The sequence below is a fragment of the Botrytis deweyae genome (genome assembly GCF_014898535.1).
Source record: "Botrytis deweyae strain B1 chromosome Unknown BDEW_014, whole genome shotgun sequence".
In the NCBI taxonomy this organism is placed as follows: domain Eukaryota; kingdom Fungi; phylum Ascomycota; class Leotiomycetes; order Helotiales; family Sclerotiniaceae; genus Botrytis; species Botrytis deweyae.
This window is the reverse complement of record NW_024066221.1, coordinates 268044-282248: the sequence shown is the minus strand read 5'-3', so window position 1 is coordinate 282248 and position 14205 is coordinate 268044. Positions and strand designations below refer to the sequence as shown.

At 42.0% G+C, this 14205-nt stretch overlaps 6 protein-coding genes across 6 annotated transcripts; 3 read left to right on the top strand and 3 right to left on the bottom strand.

The window, feature by feature from the left end:
• Positions 1–503: 503 nt before the first annotated feature.
• On the top strand, positions 504–1895 carry EAE98_006517 (uncharacterized protein; the record flags this gene model as incomplete). Its single annotated transcript, XM_038954140.1, has 3 exons — positions 504–715; positions 805–1352; positions 1438–1895. The coding sequence occupies 3 exons, from the start codon at positions 504–506 to the stop codon at positions 1893–1895; spliced, it is 1218 nt and encodes a 405-aa protein (XP_038809385.1).
• Positions 1896–2331: 436 nt separating this feature from the next.
• EAE98_006516 (uncharacterized protein) lies at positions 2332–3952 on the top strand. The gene is made up of 3 exons (XM_038954139.1): positions 2332–2539; positions 2602–3325; positions 3413–3952. Exons 1-3 carry the CDS (start codon positions 2440–2442, stop codon positions 3735–3737), a joined length of 1149 nt encoding a protein of 382 aa, XP_038809384.1. The 5' UTR covers positions 2332–2439; the 3' UTR covers positions 3738–3952.
• Positions 3953–6151: 2199 nt separating this feature from the next.
• Positions 6152–7542, top strand: EAE98_006515 (uncharacterized protein; the record flags this gene model as incomplete). The annotated part of the gene is made up of 3 exons (XM_038954138.1): positions 6152–6495; positions 6620–6755; positions 6811–7542. The coding sequence occupies 3 exons, from the start codon at positions 6152–6154 to the stop codon at positions 7540–7542; spliced, it is 1212 nt and encodes a 403-aa protein (XP_038809383.1).
• Positions 7543–9896: 2354 nt separating this feature from the next.
• On the bottom strand, positions 9897–10862 carry EAE98_006514 (uncharacterized protein; the record flags this gene model as incomplete). Its single annotated transcript, XM_038954137.1, has 2 exons — positions 9897–10406; positions 10695–10862. The coding sequence occupies 2 exons, from the start codon at positions 10860–10862 to the stop codon at positions 9897–9899; spliced, it is 678 nt and encodes a 225-aa protein (XP_038809382.1).
• Positions 10863–11146: 284 nt separating this feature from the next.
• EAE98_006513 (uncharacterized protein) lies at positions 11147–11917 on the bottom strand (the record flags this gene model as incomplete). The annotated part of the gene is made up of 4 exons (XM_038954136.1): positions 11147–11278; positions 11342–11433; positions 11592–11664; positions 11738–11917. The coding sequence occupies 4 exons, from the start codon at positions 11915–11917 to the stop codon at positions 11147–11149; spliced, it is 477 nt and encodes a 158-aa protein (XP_038809381.1).
• Positions 11918–13627: 1710 nt separating this feature from the next.
• EAE98_006512 (uncharacterized protein) lies at positions 13628–14180 on the bottom strand (the record flags this gene model as incomplete). Its single annotated transcript, XM_038954135.1, has 4 exons — positions 13628–13865; positions 13937–14002; positions 14076–14100; positions 14159–14180. 4 exons carry the CDS (start codon positions 14178–14180, stop codon positions 13628–13630), a joined length of 351 nt encoding a protein of 116 aa, XP_038809380.1.
• Between the last annotated feature and the right edge of the window lie 25 nt (positions 14181–14205).

Here is a 14205-nt window from a genome sequence, read left to right as displayed (position 1 = left end):
ATGGAATTGAGATCAAAAAGGTGGTTGGGATTGAGGCTTTCTGCCATCTCTCTATATGCTTGGTGGCTCAATTCAATCAATTGACCTGGAATGCTGTTCTTGGTTCCATCGAGCAAATCCTTAAATGCATTACAAAAGGTTACCTAGTACTCCGTGCACAGAAGAGGAACTTTCGAATTGATTTTGAAGTCGACACGAATACCTTCAACTTCAAGGTTGAACTTTTTGCTCTCATGCCAAGTCTTTCGCATTGAGGCATGCATACTCGATCAAAATAGGTAATGAAGTTTCATTATCTTATCAATGTCCAGTCGGCGGTCCCCGATTAGGATTGATACGTTGACCTTGATAGACCAAATATGGCAACGCTGGCGGCAATGGTGGGGTATTCAACTTCAATATTTTTTTCTGCAAAATTTCATCTTTTGTTTTGTACAATTGAACTGGTTTCACTGGATGTTTCAGTTAGGAAGTATCTTCTTTGCATCTCATCGTCCTTTGAAATGTCTCCTAGACCGCCGACATGTCTTCATCCCTTAATTGCTCGTTTACCCCCTCAAATTCGCTTCCTGCCCTACCCCGCAGTTAGGATCATATCCATTTTGATTTTTATCAATATCATTATTTGGGTGGCAGTGGCTATCGTTTTACGTTCTCATCCACTTCTATCTTCATCTGCTGTACTTTCATATACATTCGGCTTGAGACATGCTCTGTAAGTTCTGATTTCTGATTCTTCAATATTACCATTTACCTTATGATCATGTGATTCTCCATTTTAAAACTCCAACTCATCAAATCCAGTGATGCCGACCACATATCCGCCATCGATCTGATGACCCGTCGACTCATCGCTTCCGGCTCTTCTCATACATCTCAACCAGTGACAGTTGGTACTTGGTTCTCGTTAGGCCACTCTACTATCGTAGTCATAACCTGTATCGTCGTTGCAGCCACTTCTGGCGCTCTTGAGTCACGCTTCAATTCTTTCAGTAATATAGGTGGAATTATCGGCACGGGTGTATCTGCTGGTGTACTCATTATACTTGGAATTGGAAATGCATGGATTCTATGGAAATTGGTGGTTAAATTACGAGCAGTTCTGAGGGAAGAAGTTGATGGAGATGGAGGTGAAATGGGATTAGGTTTTGATGGCGGAGGAATTATGATGAGAGTTCTTCGAAGAGTTTTCAAAGTGATCGATCGTCCATGGAAAATGTACCCTCTGGGTGTATTGTTCGGGCTGGGTTTCGATACCAGTAGTGAGATTGCAGTTCTGGGAATTGCATCTGTGGAAGGTGCTAAAGGAACCAATATTTGGCTAATCTTGATATTTCCTGTTTTATTTACTGGTAAGATTGTTTTCTTCTCTTCAGTCATCTACATAACATTGTGCTATAGAATGTTTTGAGATGCCTGGTACTGACAAAAACATAGCCGGCATGTGTCTAATCGACACCACCGACGGCGCACTAATGATGACTCTCTACACGTCCACATCTCTCGCCCGCGACACAATAGCTATTCTCTATTACTCAATTGTCCTAACAGGTATTACAGTCCTCGTGGCTATCTGCATTGGAGTCATTCAATTACTCTCCTTGATAGCGAATTTCTCAACAGGACCTTTCTGGGATGGAGTTAATGCCGCAGGTGATCACTTCGATGTTATTGGCGGAGGCATCTGTGGAGCTTTTGTAGTTTTTGGAGGCGCGAGTGTGTTACTCTATGGTCCTTGGAGAAGATGGGTTGAGAAGGGAAGAGTTGGAAGAAGAGGTGTAGGAAATGGAGAGGTAGAAGTGGAATTGGGAGATTTGAGTAAGGAGGTTGAAACAAGAGATGGAGATGAGAAGGATGTTGCGAGAATTACAGATAAAACTGTGGAGGTAAAGTAGAAATGTTGATCGGTATATAAATTAGATCTTCAGATTTGAATATGTGCTGAAGTACATCTTCTGCATCACCTGGGTATCTGGCTAATAAGTCGAAGTAGATGGGGTTCTAGAGATAGAGCGATTGGGTGGGGGTTGACTAAGCATTTCAACTTACCATTCTGACCTTTTCGACAACCGTATTATTACAACTCTCTTAATCCCGTGTCTCAGTTGATACCAGCTCATATTTTCGTTTGAAAGTTCATAGGAGATGGGAATTTTGATAAATATGATATGATGAAACTCAGATGTGAATGATATATAAAATGGAAATGTGGTACCTAGTAATCTCAAATGTTTTGCATGGGGTAAGCTGCAGCTACCATTGACGGAATGAAGCTCCGAGAGGTAGGTGGAGCAATAACGTCATTGAAACGACGTTCTTTAGAATGAGGGGCAAGGAGCTCTTTGATGTTGAAGCAAAGAAAGCATTTCTTATTTGTAAAATATGAAAAGTTTCAACACATCTACCCTAACACGGCATTAAGGTAGACTGAAATTAAATATGGCCGAACAAGATACACATGCTTCTCATTTTGGAGGCCATCCTATTCCCACTGAGAAAGTAACAGAGAGGGTATCGAAATGGAATTTGGCAAGTCTAGGTAAGCTTTCCTGTCCGTCTCTCAATTCAACAAAGAATCTTTCAATTGACGACCGATGATAGGCAAGGCATCTACAAATAATACATCCAACTCTGCCGTCTCAGAACAAGATCGCTTTGGATCCAGCTCTTCTATTGTTCCACCATGGAATCCACAAGTTAACGCTACAGCCATTGGTCTACTCCAACGTAGTTTCCTTCCCGCCTTAACCACCAACACAACCCTCTCCCTCATCTCATACACCATCGCGCGACTCACCAACCGACTCGATCTCAAAGACGTGCTCTGGCCCCTCGGCCCCCTCATCACTTCCTGGACCCTCGCACTCGAACGCCACAACTTCGACCTCTCACAAACATGGACGCATCTCGCGTATCCTCAAAAACTCATCATGGCCGGTCTGACAGCCTGGTCCCTCCGTCTCTTCTACCGCATCACATCGCGCGCTCTCTCTCGCGGTGAAGACGACGCGCGCTACGCTTCTGTCCCGAAAACGAGAGACTTTTGGAATAAAACACTCGTTTCGACATTTCTGCCGGAAGCCCTCGTGCAATCCATTATTGCGCTTCCGTTTGCGATGAGTTTGGCGGCCCCAGAGGTGCTGATTGGAAATCAGCCACTTCCTGGTAATCCGGGTTGGCAAGTGGCTCATGCGGCTGGGGTATTTCTTTTCACGACCGGATTTGCTTTGGAAGCGGGTGCGGATTGGCAGTTGGAGAGTCATAAGAAGGAACGAACGGTGGGACTGTTGAGAGATGGTGTTTGGAGTATTGTTAGACATCCCAAGTATGTATTTTCGTGTCTCTTTTTCTTCATTCATTTTGTCGTGACTTGATTATTCAGCACAAAACTAATATGAATCCCTCTCCATAGCTATCTAGGAGATGCACTCATCCATGCCTCTTTTCCACTCGTTCTTTACGGAGCAGGAATCTTCCACCCTCTCATGCTTCTGGCTCCTCTTGCGAACTACGCGTTCTTGAGATATGTAGGAGGAGATGGACAGAATGAGAAGAGTCAGGAAGAGAGATACGAGGAGCGAGATTTGAAAAAAGCAAAGGATTTGAAGAGTTACCAGATGGAGAAGAATAGTTTCTGGCCCCGTGTAGAGGAGTGGAAAAATGAATGGACTTGGATTGTGGTGGGGGCTGGAGTGGCAGGTGTGGTTGGTGAGTGGGGAGTTGGAAAGTTTTTGTAGGGGGTGATGGGATGGTGGATGTGTTAAATGGAGGTATGCTGGGTGAGTATCTAAGATTTAGGATGGGTATCAGGATCTGGATCTGGATGGGGGAGAAGTGTAAGATTGTGTATGGAATTATGAGGAGTAGGTACTAGGCTTCTGTACTTGTTTTATTTAATGTTATGTGAAGAAATAAATGGAGTAATGTATATATGCATACAATGTTTATCGAATTTCTGTTTCTGTTTGCTTTCAAGATTACTTTCAAAAGATACCTCCCTATCTCCCTACCTATCTATCTATCTTCCTACCTATCTATCTATCTATCTACCTACCTCCCTACCTACCTACCTCCCTACCTACCTACCTCCCTACCTACCTATCCATACTAAATCCGCACTCGTACCTTTAAAAGAGAGGAATAAAAACTACCTACATGATAGGTATTTGTACTGCGAAAGTTATTAGCAAAGACTTTGCTCTGTAGATTCTTTCGATATCTTATTCTATTCATTAGATATACTTTTATCTGGTGATCGTAATGCTGGGATTAAATCTTTTCGCTTGCTTGGATTGGATTGGATTGGATTTTTTGGTGTGAGAAAGATGGGGGTGGATGATGGGGGGGTAGGATGGGGGTGTGTGATGGGGGGGTATGATGGAGGGGTATGATGGAGGTGGATGATGGGGGGGTATGATGGAGATGTATAATATAGATATATAATAGATGTATGATATAGGTATATGATATAGGTGTATAATATAAATATATGATGAAGATGTATAATATAGATATATAATAAAAGTATATAATGTAAATATATAATATAGATATATGATGGAGGTATATAATATATCATGATTATTATATATATATCTAATGTATAAACTGTATGAATGTAGTGGGGAGTATGTATGTTCTTGTGTATATAATGTATCTAGGTGGGTAGGTAGTATCTGATGTTTATTGGAGATATTGGAGATATCGGAAATGTATTTCTGTATTTGAGTATTTGAGTATGGGTTTTATAAAGAGGTTTTAAAGGGTTTTGAAAGGGTTTGAAAGGGTTTCTGGAGAGGGGTTTAGGAGAGGGGTTTAGGAGAGGGAGTTTGGAGGGGTTTGAGAGAGGTTTGAGAAGGTTTCTAAAGAGTTGGGAGGTTTATAGAGGGTTTCTGAAGTGTTTCTAAAGAGTTAGAGGAAGATTCATGAGGTTATGTTTGTTTGCTAGGTAGTTAGGTAGTTAGTTAATTAGATAGGTTTTGTGCGGGTTTGGGTCTTGGAGGTTGGATGAATGGATGGATGGTTGGATGGTGGTAGGTAGGTAGCTGGATTTGTATCTTGCATTCGTATCTGCACATACATATACATCTTGCGGAAAGATACTTGCGGAAACTCACATACATGCAGTATCTGCATCTTCATACCTAGGTAGGCATATATCACATGTCTGCACGTACCTATGCATATCTTCCTTTCCTTCCCCTTCCCTTCTTTCTTTCTCAAACTTATAGGATTTTTTCTTTGAGGAGTGTCTAGGTAGGTAGTGAGTATGCGGGTATTTATAAGTATATATATTAATCAGAGCAAACTTCTCCAAAGTCATTCTTCTCCCCAACTTCCTTGATCTATTCTGATGCGAGGAAATTTTCACTTTGGCTACTTCACTTCATCTGAACTCACCTTTCCCTCGGTAAATTACATACCAAACAAACGCACGCTTTAGAATCTTTAAAATTGGAGAAGAATTACCTACCTAGGTAGTACGCATTTTCTATCTGGTCTGGGTATCAATTTTTCAGTTTTTCAATTTTTCAATCTATTGATCAATCAATCAATCGATCAATCGATGTGAAATAAATTCATTGCATTGGAAAGTTATACCGATTCTTTGAGAGGTGTTTCTGAGGGGTATTTTGTGTGTGCGTTTGGGTTTGAGTTTATGTTTACGTTCACGTTTACATTCACGTTTACGACACTTTTGATATCGAGAGGAGATTAAAAGAGAAATCGAAATCGAAGCAGAGATCGAAGCAAACATATAAAATCAACATCAACATCAACATTTCAGACATCAAAAACTTTTTCTCCATCATCACAGGAAGAAAACAGATAGAGAGAGTTACGCAACAAAAGGAATTTGAAGTACTCTCCCCATATGAGTTTGTGTTTGGATGTGGGTTTGAATTCGATTTTAGATACATCGGCGTGAGAATTGAGAATAGGGAAAGAAAGAGAGGAAAAGGAAAAGGAAGGAAAGGAAAGGGATTATTAATAACGCGCTTTTTTATCGAGGGGAAAGACGCATAAACTTTGCTTTTGAGGAAGTACTTACGGATCGGATCGCAAACTGGGCAAACCGCGTTTTTCTCGTTTGAGTTTGTTTTTTCGGGAGAGTTTGGAAGAGAGGAGGAGAAAGAAAGAAAGAAGATTGATGGATGCAACGGAAGAAGAGGTTGCTAGACAATTGTGGAAGGAACAATTTGCGCAGGGTGAGAGGAGGATAGGGGAGATGGATATGCAAGATAGAGGGATGGGAAGTGGGAGTGCGAGTGCGAGTGTGGGGAGGGGGATTGGTGGATTGAATTTGGATGGGTTGGGCGAGAAGGAGAGAGAGGGAGGTGTGAGGGTAGAAGGAGAAGGTGGTGGGATGGAGTTTGCGGGATATGTGAATGCTGGATTGGGGAACGGAAGTGGAAGTGGACAGTTTGGGGGAAGAGAATCGGGACTTGAGGAGAATGAAGTGGTTTTAGAGGGGCCGTTGTTGGCGTTGAGAGAGTGAGTTTGTTTACGAGCTTCCTTTGATACTGTTTATCTGTTTTGATTTGAAGATCAAATGGAGAGAGTGATAGGGAGTCAAGAAAAACATCTTCACACAATTGAAGCTAACACGGTTTGATAGAGCTCTACTCGAAGGACGATTCTCAGACTTGACAGTCTTCCATGGTGTGCGAGTATGGAATGCGCATAAAGTAGTCGTGTGTTCCCAATCACCGGTTTTGGAGAGTATGATTGATAATACCGGAGTTTGCAATATGGTAAGTTCTCTCTATGCTATCCCCTTAAACACCACACCAATAACCTCCCTCCTAGTTCGGCTCCCCCACCAAACCCAGCATCCTCAACCTCTCCTCCTTCCCCCTCGACTCCATCATCGCACTCCTAGAATACCTCTACACATCCGCATACTCGATCCCCTCTCCTCCACCCAACACCTCCCCCTCATCCTCCACCTACCTCTCCGGCCCCACCTACTCTCTCCCCCTCCACGAACAAATCTTCTACCTCGCCTCACACCTGCAAATTCCCGCGCTGGAAACCCTCGCCGCGGTATCCTTTCGTCACACACTGCATACGCAAATCTCAGACCTAGATATCTATTTCGACTGCATCAAGCGGATCTATGGGAAAACGACGAGGAAGAATCCAGGATTGAGAAACGCGTTGGTGGAAGCGGCGGTACAGGAGTTAGAGGGAATGCTAGGGAATGAAGAGGTGAAGGGGAAGCTTTGGAGGGTGATGAGTGAGAATGGGGAGTTTTGGGAAGAGGTACTGAGAGCGTTGGGGAGGAGGACGGAGGTTAGAGTGAAGGAGGTGATTAGGGAGGTGAGGGTTCCGGTGGAGGTAGAGGTGGAGAAGATTGTGGAGAGGGTTGTTGAGCGGGAAGTTGCGGGAGAAGCAGAGGATGACGAAGAGGAAGATGGCGAGGCGGAAAAAGACTGGACTCTATGTCCGGATTGTGGACCCAGAGATGAAGGAGAGGAATATGAGTTCAAGTGCGCTTGTCGAGAATGCGGGGTTGAGAGGATATTGAGCTTTTCTTAATGCGTGTGCATTTGTATGGTACTGGGGATAATGAGTGATGGATCTAATTCGGGGAGGGGGATGGCATAGGAACGCGCACACTTGCACTTGCACTAGCACGATTCACGAATGTATGAGATAGTAATAAATAATGATTGAGCTGCTGAGGGGATCTGAGCTCTGAAGATCTAGGAGTAGCTTCGGATTTGGGTTCAAAATGAAATGATGTGTATTGTATGTACGCAGTTAATAAATACTCTGAAAATATTGAATGGAATGTCCGAGTCTATATGATGCATTGGAAATTTCGACGTATCCCCTTTACCTACGTAACTATCAGTAGGTATCTAGCATCTATCCAGTATCTTCGCAAAAGTAAATGGGACGGATATACGAATATTAATATGAACAACACATCGATACATCGATATACCAAAACATCAAATATCCAAACCACCCAGGTGCTCATCAACAATATAACCATTCCCTTCCACACACACGTAGAAACTCTACCTCACCATTCCTTACTCACCATATCATACATATCCAACATTTATGAACTTTGAATACCTATATACCCCAAAAACAAAAACGAAAACAAAATCAAATCAAATAAATAGAAAAATCAACATGCTATGTCAAAATAGCAATACATCACATCACACGCAGTTCGATAATCATTTCCGATTTTGAATCGGTTTGGGGATGTTATGCATGAGGATGCTTGTTAGTGAGGAGATGCATGTTAGTGAGGAGATGCATGTTAGTGAGGAGATGCATGTTAGTGAGGAGATGCATGTTAGTGAGGAGATGCATGTTAGTGAGGAGATGCATGTTAGTGAGGAGATGCATGTTAGTGAGGAGATGCATGTTAGTGAGGAGATGTATGTTAGTGAGGAGATGCATGTTAGTGAGGAGAAGCAGAGATAAAGAGATACAATACCTGAATATATGAATAGGAGGCAGAGAAGAGATACAGCGACTTAAGTAGGAAATGCTTCATTCGTCTTTTGCTTTCTAGGTAAATTTCTCATCACGCAGAGGACATTCATATATTCGTAGAACCGTGGGTGATCTTCAGTACCTAATCATCGTATTGTGCACACAGCTGCATTCAAAAACATGAGATATAGAAATGGAGCCGAAGTTCATTCTCGAGACAAGGTGAAGTGACTTCGGAAGTTGCTCAGTATCGAACGGTTGTTGGATTTTCGTGTTTTCTCATAATAAAGGTTTATAATGCGCTTCTTACAGATGCTGGAGATATATTCTCTAAAATGCATAGGTTTTTCGTACAGATTACTAGGTCTACTAAGGAGATAGCTACTAAAGCTATCCACCGTCTCGTAAATCAACAGACATCGGTCTGAAGTCTAGTCCTGAGATATCACTCTCCGGGAACAGAGTACTAATAGATAGCGTAGGCAGGAGTATAGAATCTAGTCTAAATTTTCCCAGGGGGAAAAGGGTCATTCTGAGACTATAGCTGTGAATATGGAGGTGCTATCAAAATTCAAAATCACTTGATGGGTTTCTCGTCACTCTGAGAGATTGAGACTTCAAGTGCCGAATTCGTTGTTCAATAAAGTAACTCGCAGTTCGAACCATGCTATGAGGCATTTGAAACACAGACATCTGCTATATTATCACCTATAATTAAGGAGGGATCCCGAACAAGCAATTTTCTCAAATCCATCCTCCATAGACTGCCGAATTGCATTCTGATCCTTTCTCCGCGAGCACCTTGGCCTGGTGAAAATTGAAGAACCGATTTCATGTTATAATCTGATCATAGTAGTAGCCTAAATTCAGGAATTAACTTAGTGGTATAGATATTATACCTGATGAATCGTCTTTCGTCGCCCTCATAATCACTTAAGTCGCAACATCTACGACACCTTCGCTCCCCCGAGATGGACAAATTGGGACATCTGGGTCAAGTATTTTCTGCTTGAGATAGATTTCGTGGGTAAATATATAGAGAACAGAGACACGAGGAAGATGAGTGCATAAAGTGAGAATTTTGGTATGTTTAGAAGTATCGATTGTTAGATCGCTTGCTTCTCATTCTTTAGAAAATAGGAGTAGAGAGGAGTAACTTTGATGCGGCGGTTCAGGTGGCACTTGAGCGAGATTTCCAGGGGTAGAGGGCATCCAGGAATATCAAATGCTTGGTTGTGCCAAAGGGTGGATGCCGATGGAAGAATTTGTATGAAAGTGTGGGCTCTTGAAGGGCGAAGGAAGCTGGCGACGGGGGACGGGATGGCTCTTGGTCGGTTGACTCGATATAAAGCCATCCAATTGTTGGGTATGTTTTGAATCCATCATCTGTCATCTCAAAGCAATGGCTCAACCCCTATCTCTGTGCTTCTCCTTTATGGTTCCTCAATCTTTTCCCACATCTCGAAGACATATTTAACACCCCCTTCCTCCTTCACCCCCTCTACTGCCTCCTCTTCCCCAGTCCATTCTCGAAGTGCTTGAGTATCCGTTCTTCTCCATCCATTACCCGTCCCATCCTCATTCAACTGAACCGGGAAATACGTATCGCATTCAAAATCATCCATTATCCTGGTCAATAATATCCTCTTCGCTTCCTTCAATTCCAGTGAGGCTTTATAGATTTGTCCTCCACCGATTATAAAAACTCTATCGATCTCCTTTTCGTCGTTATTATTCGTATCTTTTGCTTGACTCCTCGATCCCAATTTCTCGAGTGCATCCGTCAAACTTGTTGCTGCATGTGCATCAGGACCGAGGTCAGCATCTGAGGGATCAGAGGTTTGTGTTCGACTGATCATATAATTGGCTCGGTTCGCAAGAGGTCGGAATTTAGGAGGAATTGATTCCCAGGTTTTGCGCCCCATCACTACTGCGTTTGTTTTCTGTTCAAGAATTGCACTTTGTCAGTTTCATCCATTTTCTGTCACTTGCCAAACTGTTCCAGCCATGCGCCTTAACTCCGAGAAGAACATTCGGAATAGCATAGCTTAGCCTTCCCTTCTATGTCTCTATTGGAAAATATAGAAAGGTGTGAATTCAAGGGTTCAGCTCCAATTCTCCATCTGTAAGTGACGTAAAGCTATACACAGAGGTTCAAATTGTAGCATGTATTGCTACGCAGGCAGAAATAGTGGTAGAGCAGATGGCCAATGAAATCAGGCAATACATACCCCAGGACCAGCCCTCTTGGTAACTCTCGCAAAATAAGCCATTTCCTTTCTCAACCCCGTCCATGGAAGCCCGCCTCCTTTACCCACTCCCATCTTATTTGTCGCAGCGACGATTAGGGTGAACTCTTTAATAGGAGCCATAGCTGATATGTTGGAATTGGTGGACATATTGGGTTTACGAAACAATGATAGGAATTATCAATAGAGGGGTTGGAGGGGTAAAATTACGAAGTCTGGGGAAATGTATGCACGGACCATTGAATGCTTGTAGTAATTTATTACTAAGCTTACATTGTGACGACCTCGCTCAGCAGAGTATGTTCACTCAGACATCTGAAAAGGAATTGATGATACAATTGCGAATTTCTCTTTCCAGACTTTGCTTCCAGCATTCCTATCCTTCCTTGTATCATTTTGGCATTTTGTGTATTCTGCCAACTGGCTTTGAATGGCTATAGCTTCTCATCTCTTGTGACGGCCTTCTTGGATGCTTCCACTTCGTTCTTTTCTTCTTCGTTAACTTTTTCGCCATTTCCGTTCGCGGGGGGCTCTGTAAATTTTATATTCTGAGACTGAAGAGGGCACTATTATTGATTAGTATCTGCTGGCTCCAGTTTGTCGTTTCAAATGTAAGAAAACGGACTCACACTCGATGTATCCGCGCAAAATCTGCATCTTGGGTTCTCAAAAAGAGTTTTACCAGAAAAATTCTGCTCAAGACGGACTGTTGCATAGGACACTGTACTCAAATAGTGCCATATTTTCTGTTGCTGATTAGCATCTTTCTCGGTGAGCTAACTCTCACCATAATCATGGACTCACATGTTTATACACCACAGCCGTGATCAGCTATGCTTAGTTAGTTTCTTTCCCGTTGAAACTCCATGAATGATGAACTTGCCTTATGACGCTCTCTATGACTTCCGATTCTACAGCCCGTACAGGAGCACATCGGATTTCCTTCCTTGAGCTTTTAAATGTTAGCTTTTTATGGCTGAAAAATATCTGGTTATACCTAGGTAGTCTGTAAAGATCCGACATACTTTTAAGATATTTAGAACGAACTTTAAGTCTGGCATCTTCATCAAGAGAGAAACGATATCAATTTGTTCGTTTCCTTTTTCTCGAATGCCATGCGTCGTTTTCCTTTTGACTGATCTTAATTCATTGTCATCTTCCATAGATCTTTTCAACTTCTTGCCTTTTGCAACTCCGTTTGCCATGGTCGAATTCGAAGTTGCGCTTATTCATGCAAATGTATTCGATAATAGAAGTGGGAGAATCGAAATGATACACGCATAGAAATTGTCTCAAGGTCGTATAAATTATACAATGTTTGTAACGATTGAAAGACGGAAGAAAGAAGAAAGACGTAACCTTCGAATACCTTGTACATCATCTTAAATTAACACTAACTTCAAGCTATCAAGACCAGCTCATGCAGTGTTCCTTCTTTTCACAGTCTTGTATGACCACATGATGTCCTTCCTCTTTCATCGAGTTCTTGTTGTATCTTCAATTTGCAGACAGTCCAAAACAATCCAGATATTGAAACAGGATAGAACGACCTACCCTTGGTTAGATTTACAATCACAGCGACCGTCACACAGAACTTAGAGATGATTGGTTAAATTTATCCCTCAAATAGCGTTATTATAATCTTTCAATATTGGCTTTCGAATATCAATTTGAACGACCAGACCACGACTATCATTTTGTATGTGAACAGATTGAAAAAAAAAGTATTCAAAAATCAGGACCAAATATCTCAGCCAACCAACTATCGAAATTTCAGCAGTAATTAACGACATTCATGATAAGACCTGAGACCCTTCGCACCTTCAATAAATGGCGCATAAATAAGCGAGATAACCTTCACTGTCTAGGTAGGTAGGTAGGTAAGCAAAGGCCTTAGTATATTGTGAGTAGGACATTATCATGACCACTTCCGGACCTTCTCTTGTAAAAGTCGGAAGAAGATATGACAGCGATCTTCCATGATGTCAATTTGATCAATGTTAACACTCTACGATATTCAAACAACCTTACATACCTCTTTGAACTTCCGAAAACCATAGCCATACCAACTAACCTACTACAGTCGCCTCGCTTGGTCGCACGATACATCACCAATCTGTGCACATTATTATGGCCAATCCGATGTCAACCCTACATCTACCTGCATAGGGGTAAAGTGGAGTCTCTTTCGTTAAAATTCATAAATACTTTTGAACTTGTAGATTCGAGTTGGCAAGTCCGTGATAAATTTCTGAAATTTATATCAAGAGCTTACAAAGTGAAAAACAATCGGTAAGAGGATTGCGACCAATTAGTAGTGACGAATTACTTGCAGTCTTCGCCATTGATAAGTAGATAAGTGTGAGATGTTGGAAGAGGTAACGACACCTAGGCAATGCAGCAGTATATTTGATATAAAATTCTGTTCATCAGACTGTATTTTCATCACCCCTGGGTAGTTTTCTTCTCAAACTAAAGATATGGCGATGTCTGTACAGTCATGGTAAAGTGAACAAAAATTCTCAGATGAAAGTATGAAGACCAGAGGAAATGCTCCCTACAAACTCCACCACATCCTCAAATGCTTTCACTTGATTGAGCCAAAGCGCTTAGAATTGATGATGATCAATACCCATAACCAACACTTTTATTGCAAATATTAACAATTCAGTTTATAACTTTGAAGTCTCTGTCGGGTATAATATCTTCCCAAAAATTGAAAGAAAAAGACCCTTAGAACCCTTATTCACGTTGCTCTACCAAACCAGTACTCCAAGAAAATGCCACCCCAGATCCGTACCTGCTTCATCTCATATATCTAACTGCGTAGAATCCCATCCCTTCCCATCACGACTTCCCTCCCGATTCATCTCCTCCACTCCTTCCATCCCTTCACTATTTACTCCTTCTAACATTCAAAACTCCAAACTCACACTCTTCTCTTTCCTCTCACATCCACCAATCTTTCCACAAGCTCCCGAGCAAGTAGACCCTTCGGATCTTCTTAAACTTGGGGATAATTCCTTTTCACTAGCATGTGCAGTTTCATGGTCTCGAGTACTCGATGATGTAACAAGTCCACCTTGTAATTTAGATGAGCAGACTTTGGAAGGGATCTTTTTGCTGGTGGATCTAGTCGTGTCTTTTTTGATTCTAGGTATGTTAGCAGGAGCATGGGAGGACATTGCTGTCTTGATGACTCGGGGTGGAGAAGGCTGGATTACTGTTGAGGCATGATGAGATGTGTGAAGGAATGAACCTGAGTTGTAGATAAGATCGACGAATGTTGTCTGATTAAATTGTTAGCTTTCAAGTATCATGAAGTAGTAAGATAGGAAATTCCATCTGCATGGTAATAATTACAGGGTGGTGGATGGCGAGTTCTCTTCTAGAAAGTCGCCGTTCAATATGTCAACACAAATACCGAGACAGAGTTAAATCGTTACGATTAGGATAGGGAATACCCATTCTTTTCAGTTGGGAAATCAAAACC

What these genes read in the sequence shown, in the direction of transcription:
- EAE98_006516 (XM_038954139.1), top strand. Translation starts at nt 2,440, where the DNA reads ATGGCCGAACAAGATACACATGCTTCTCATTTTGGAGGCCATCCTATT. An exon ending in ATGGAATTTGGCAAGTCTAG is followed by an intron (nt 2,540 to 2,601) that starts GTAAGCTTTCCT and finishes GACCGATGATAG; the next exon opens with GCAAGGCATCTACAAATAAT. An exon ending in AGTATTGTTAGACATCCCAA is followed by an intron (nt 3,326 to 3,412) that starts GTATGTATTTTC and finishes CCCTCTCCATAG; the next exon opens with CTATCTAGGAGATGCACTCA.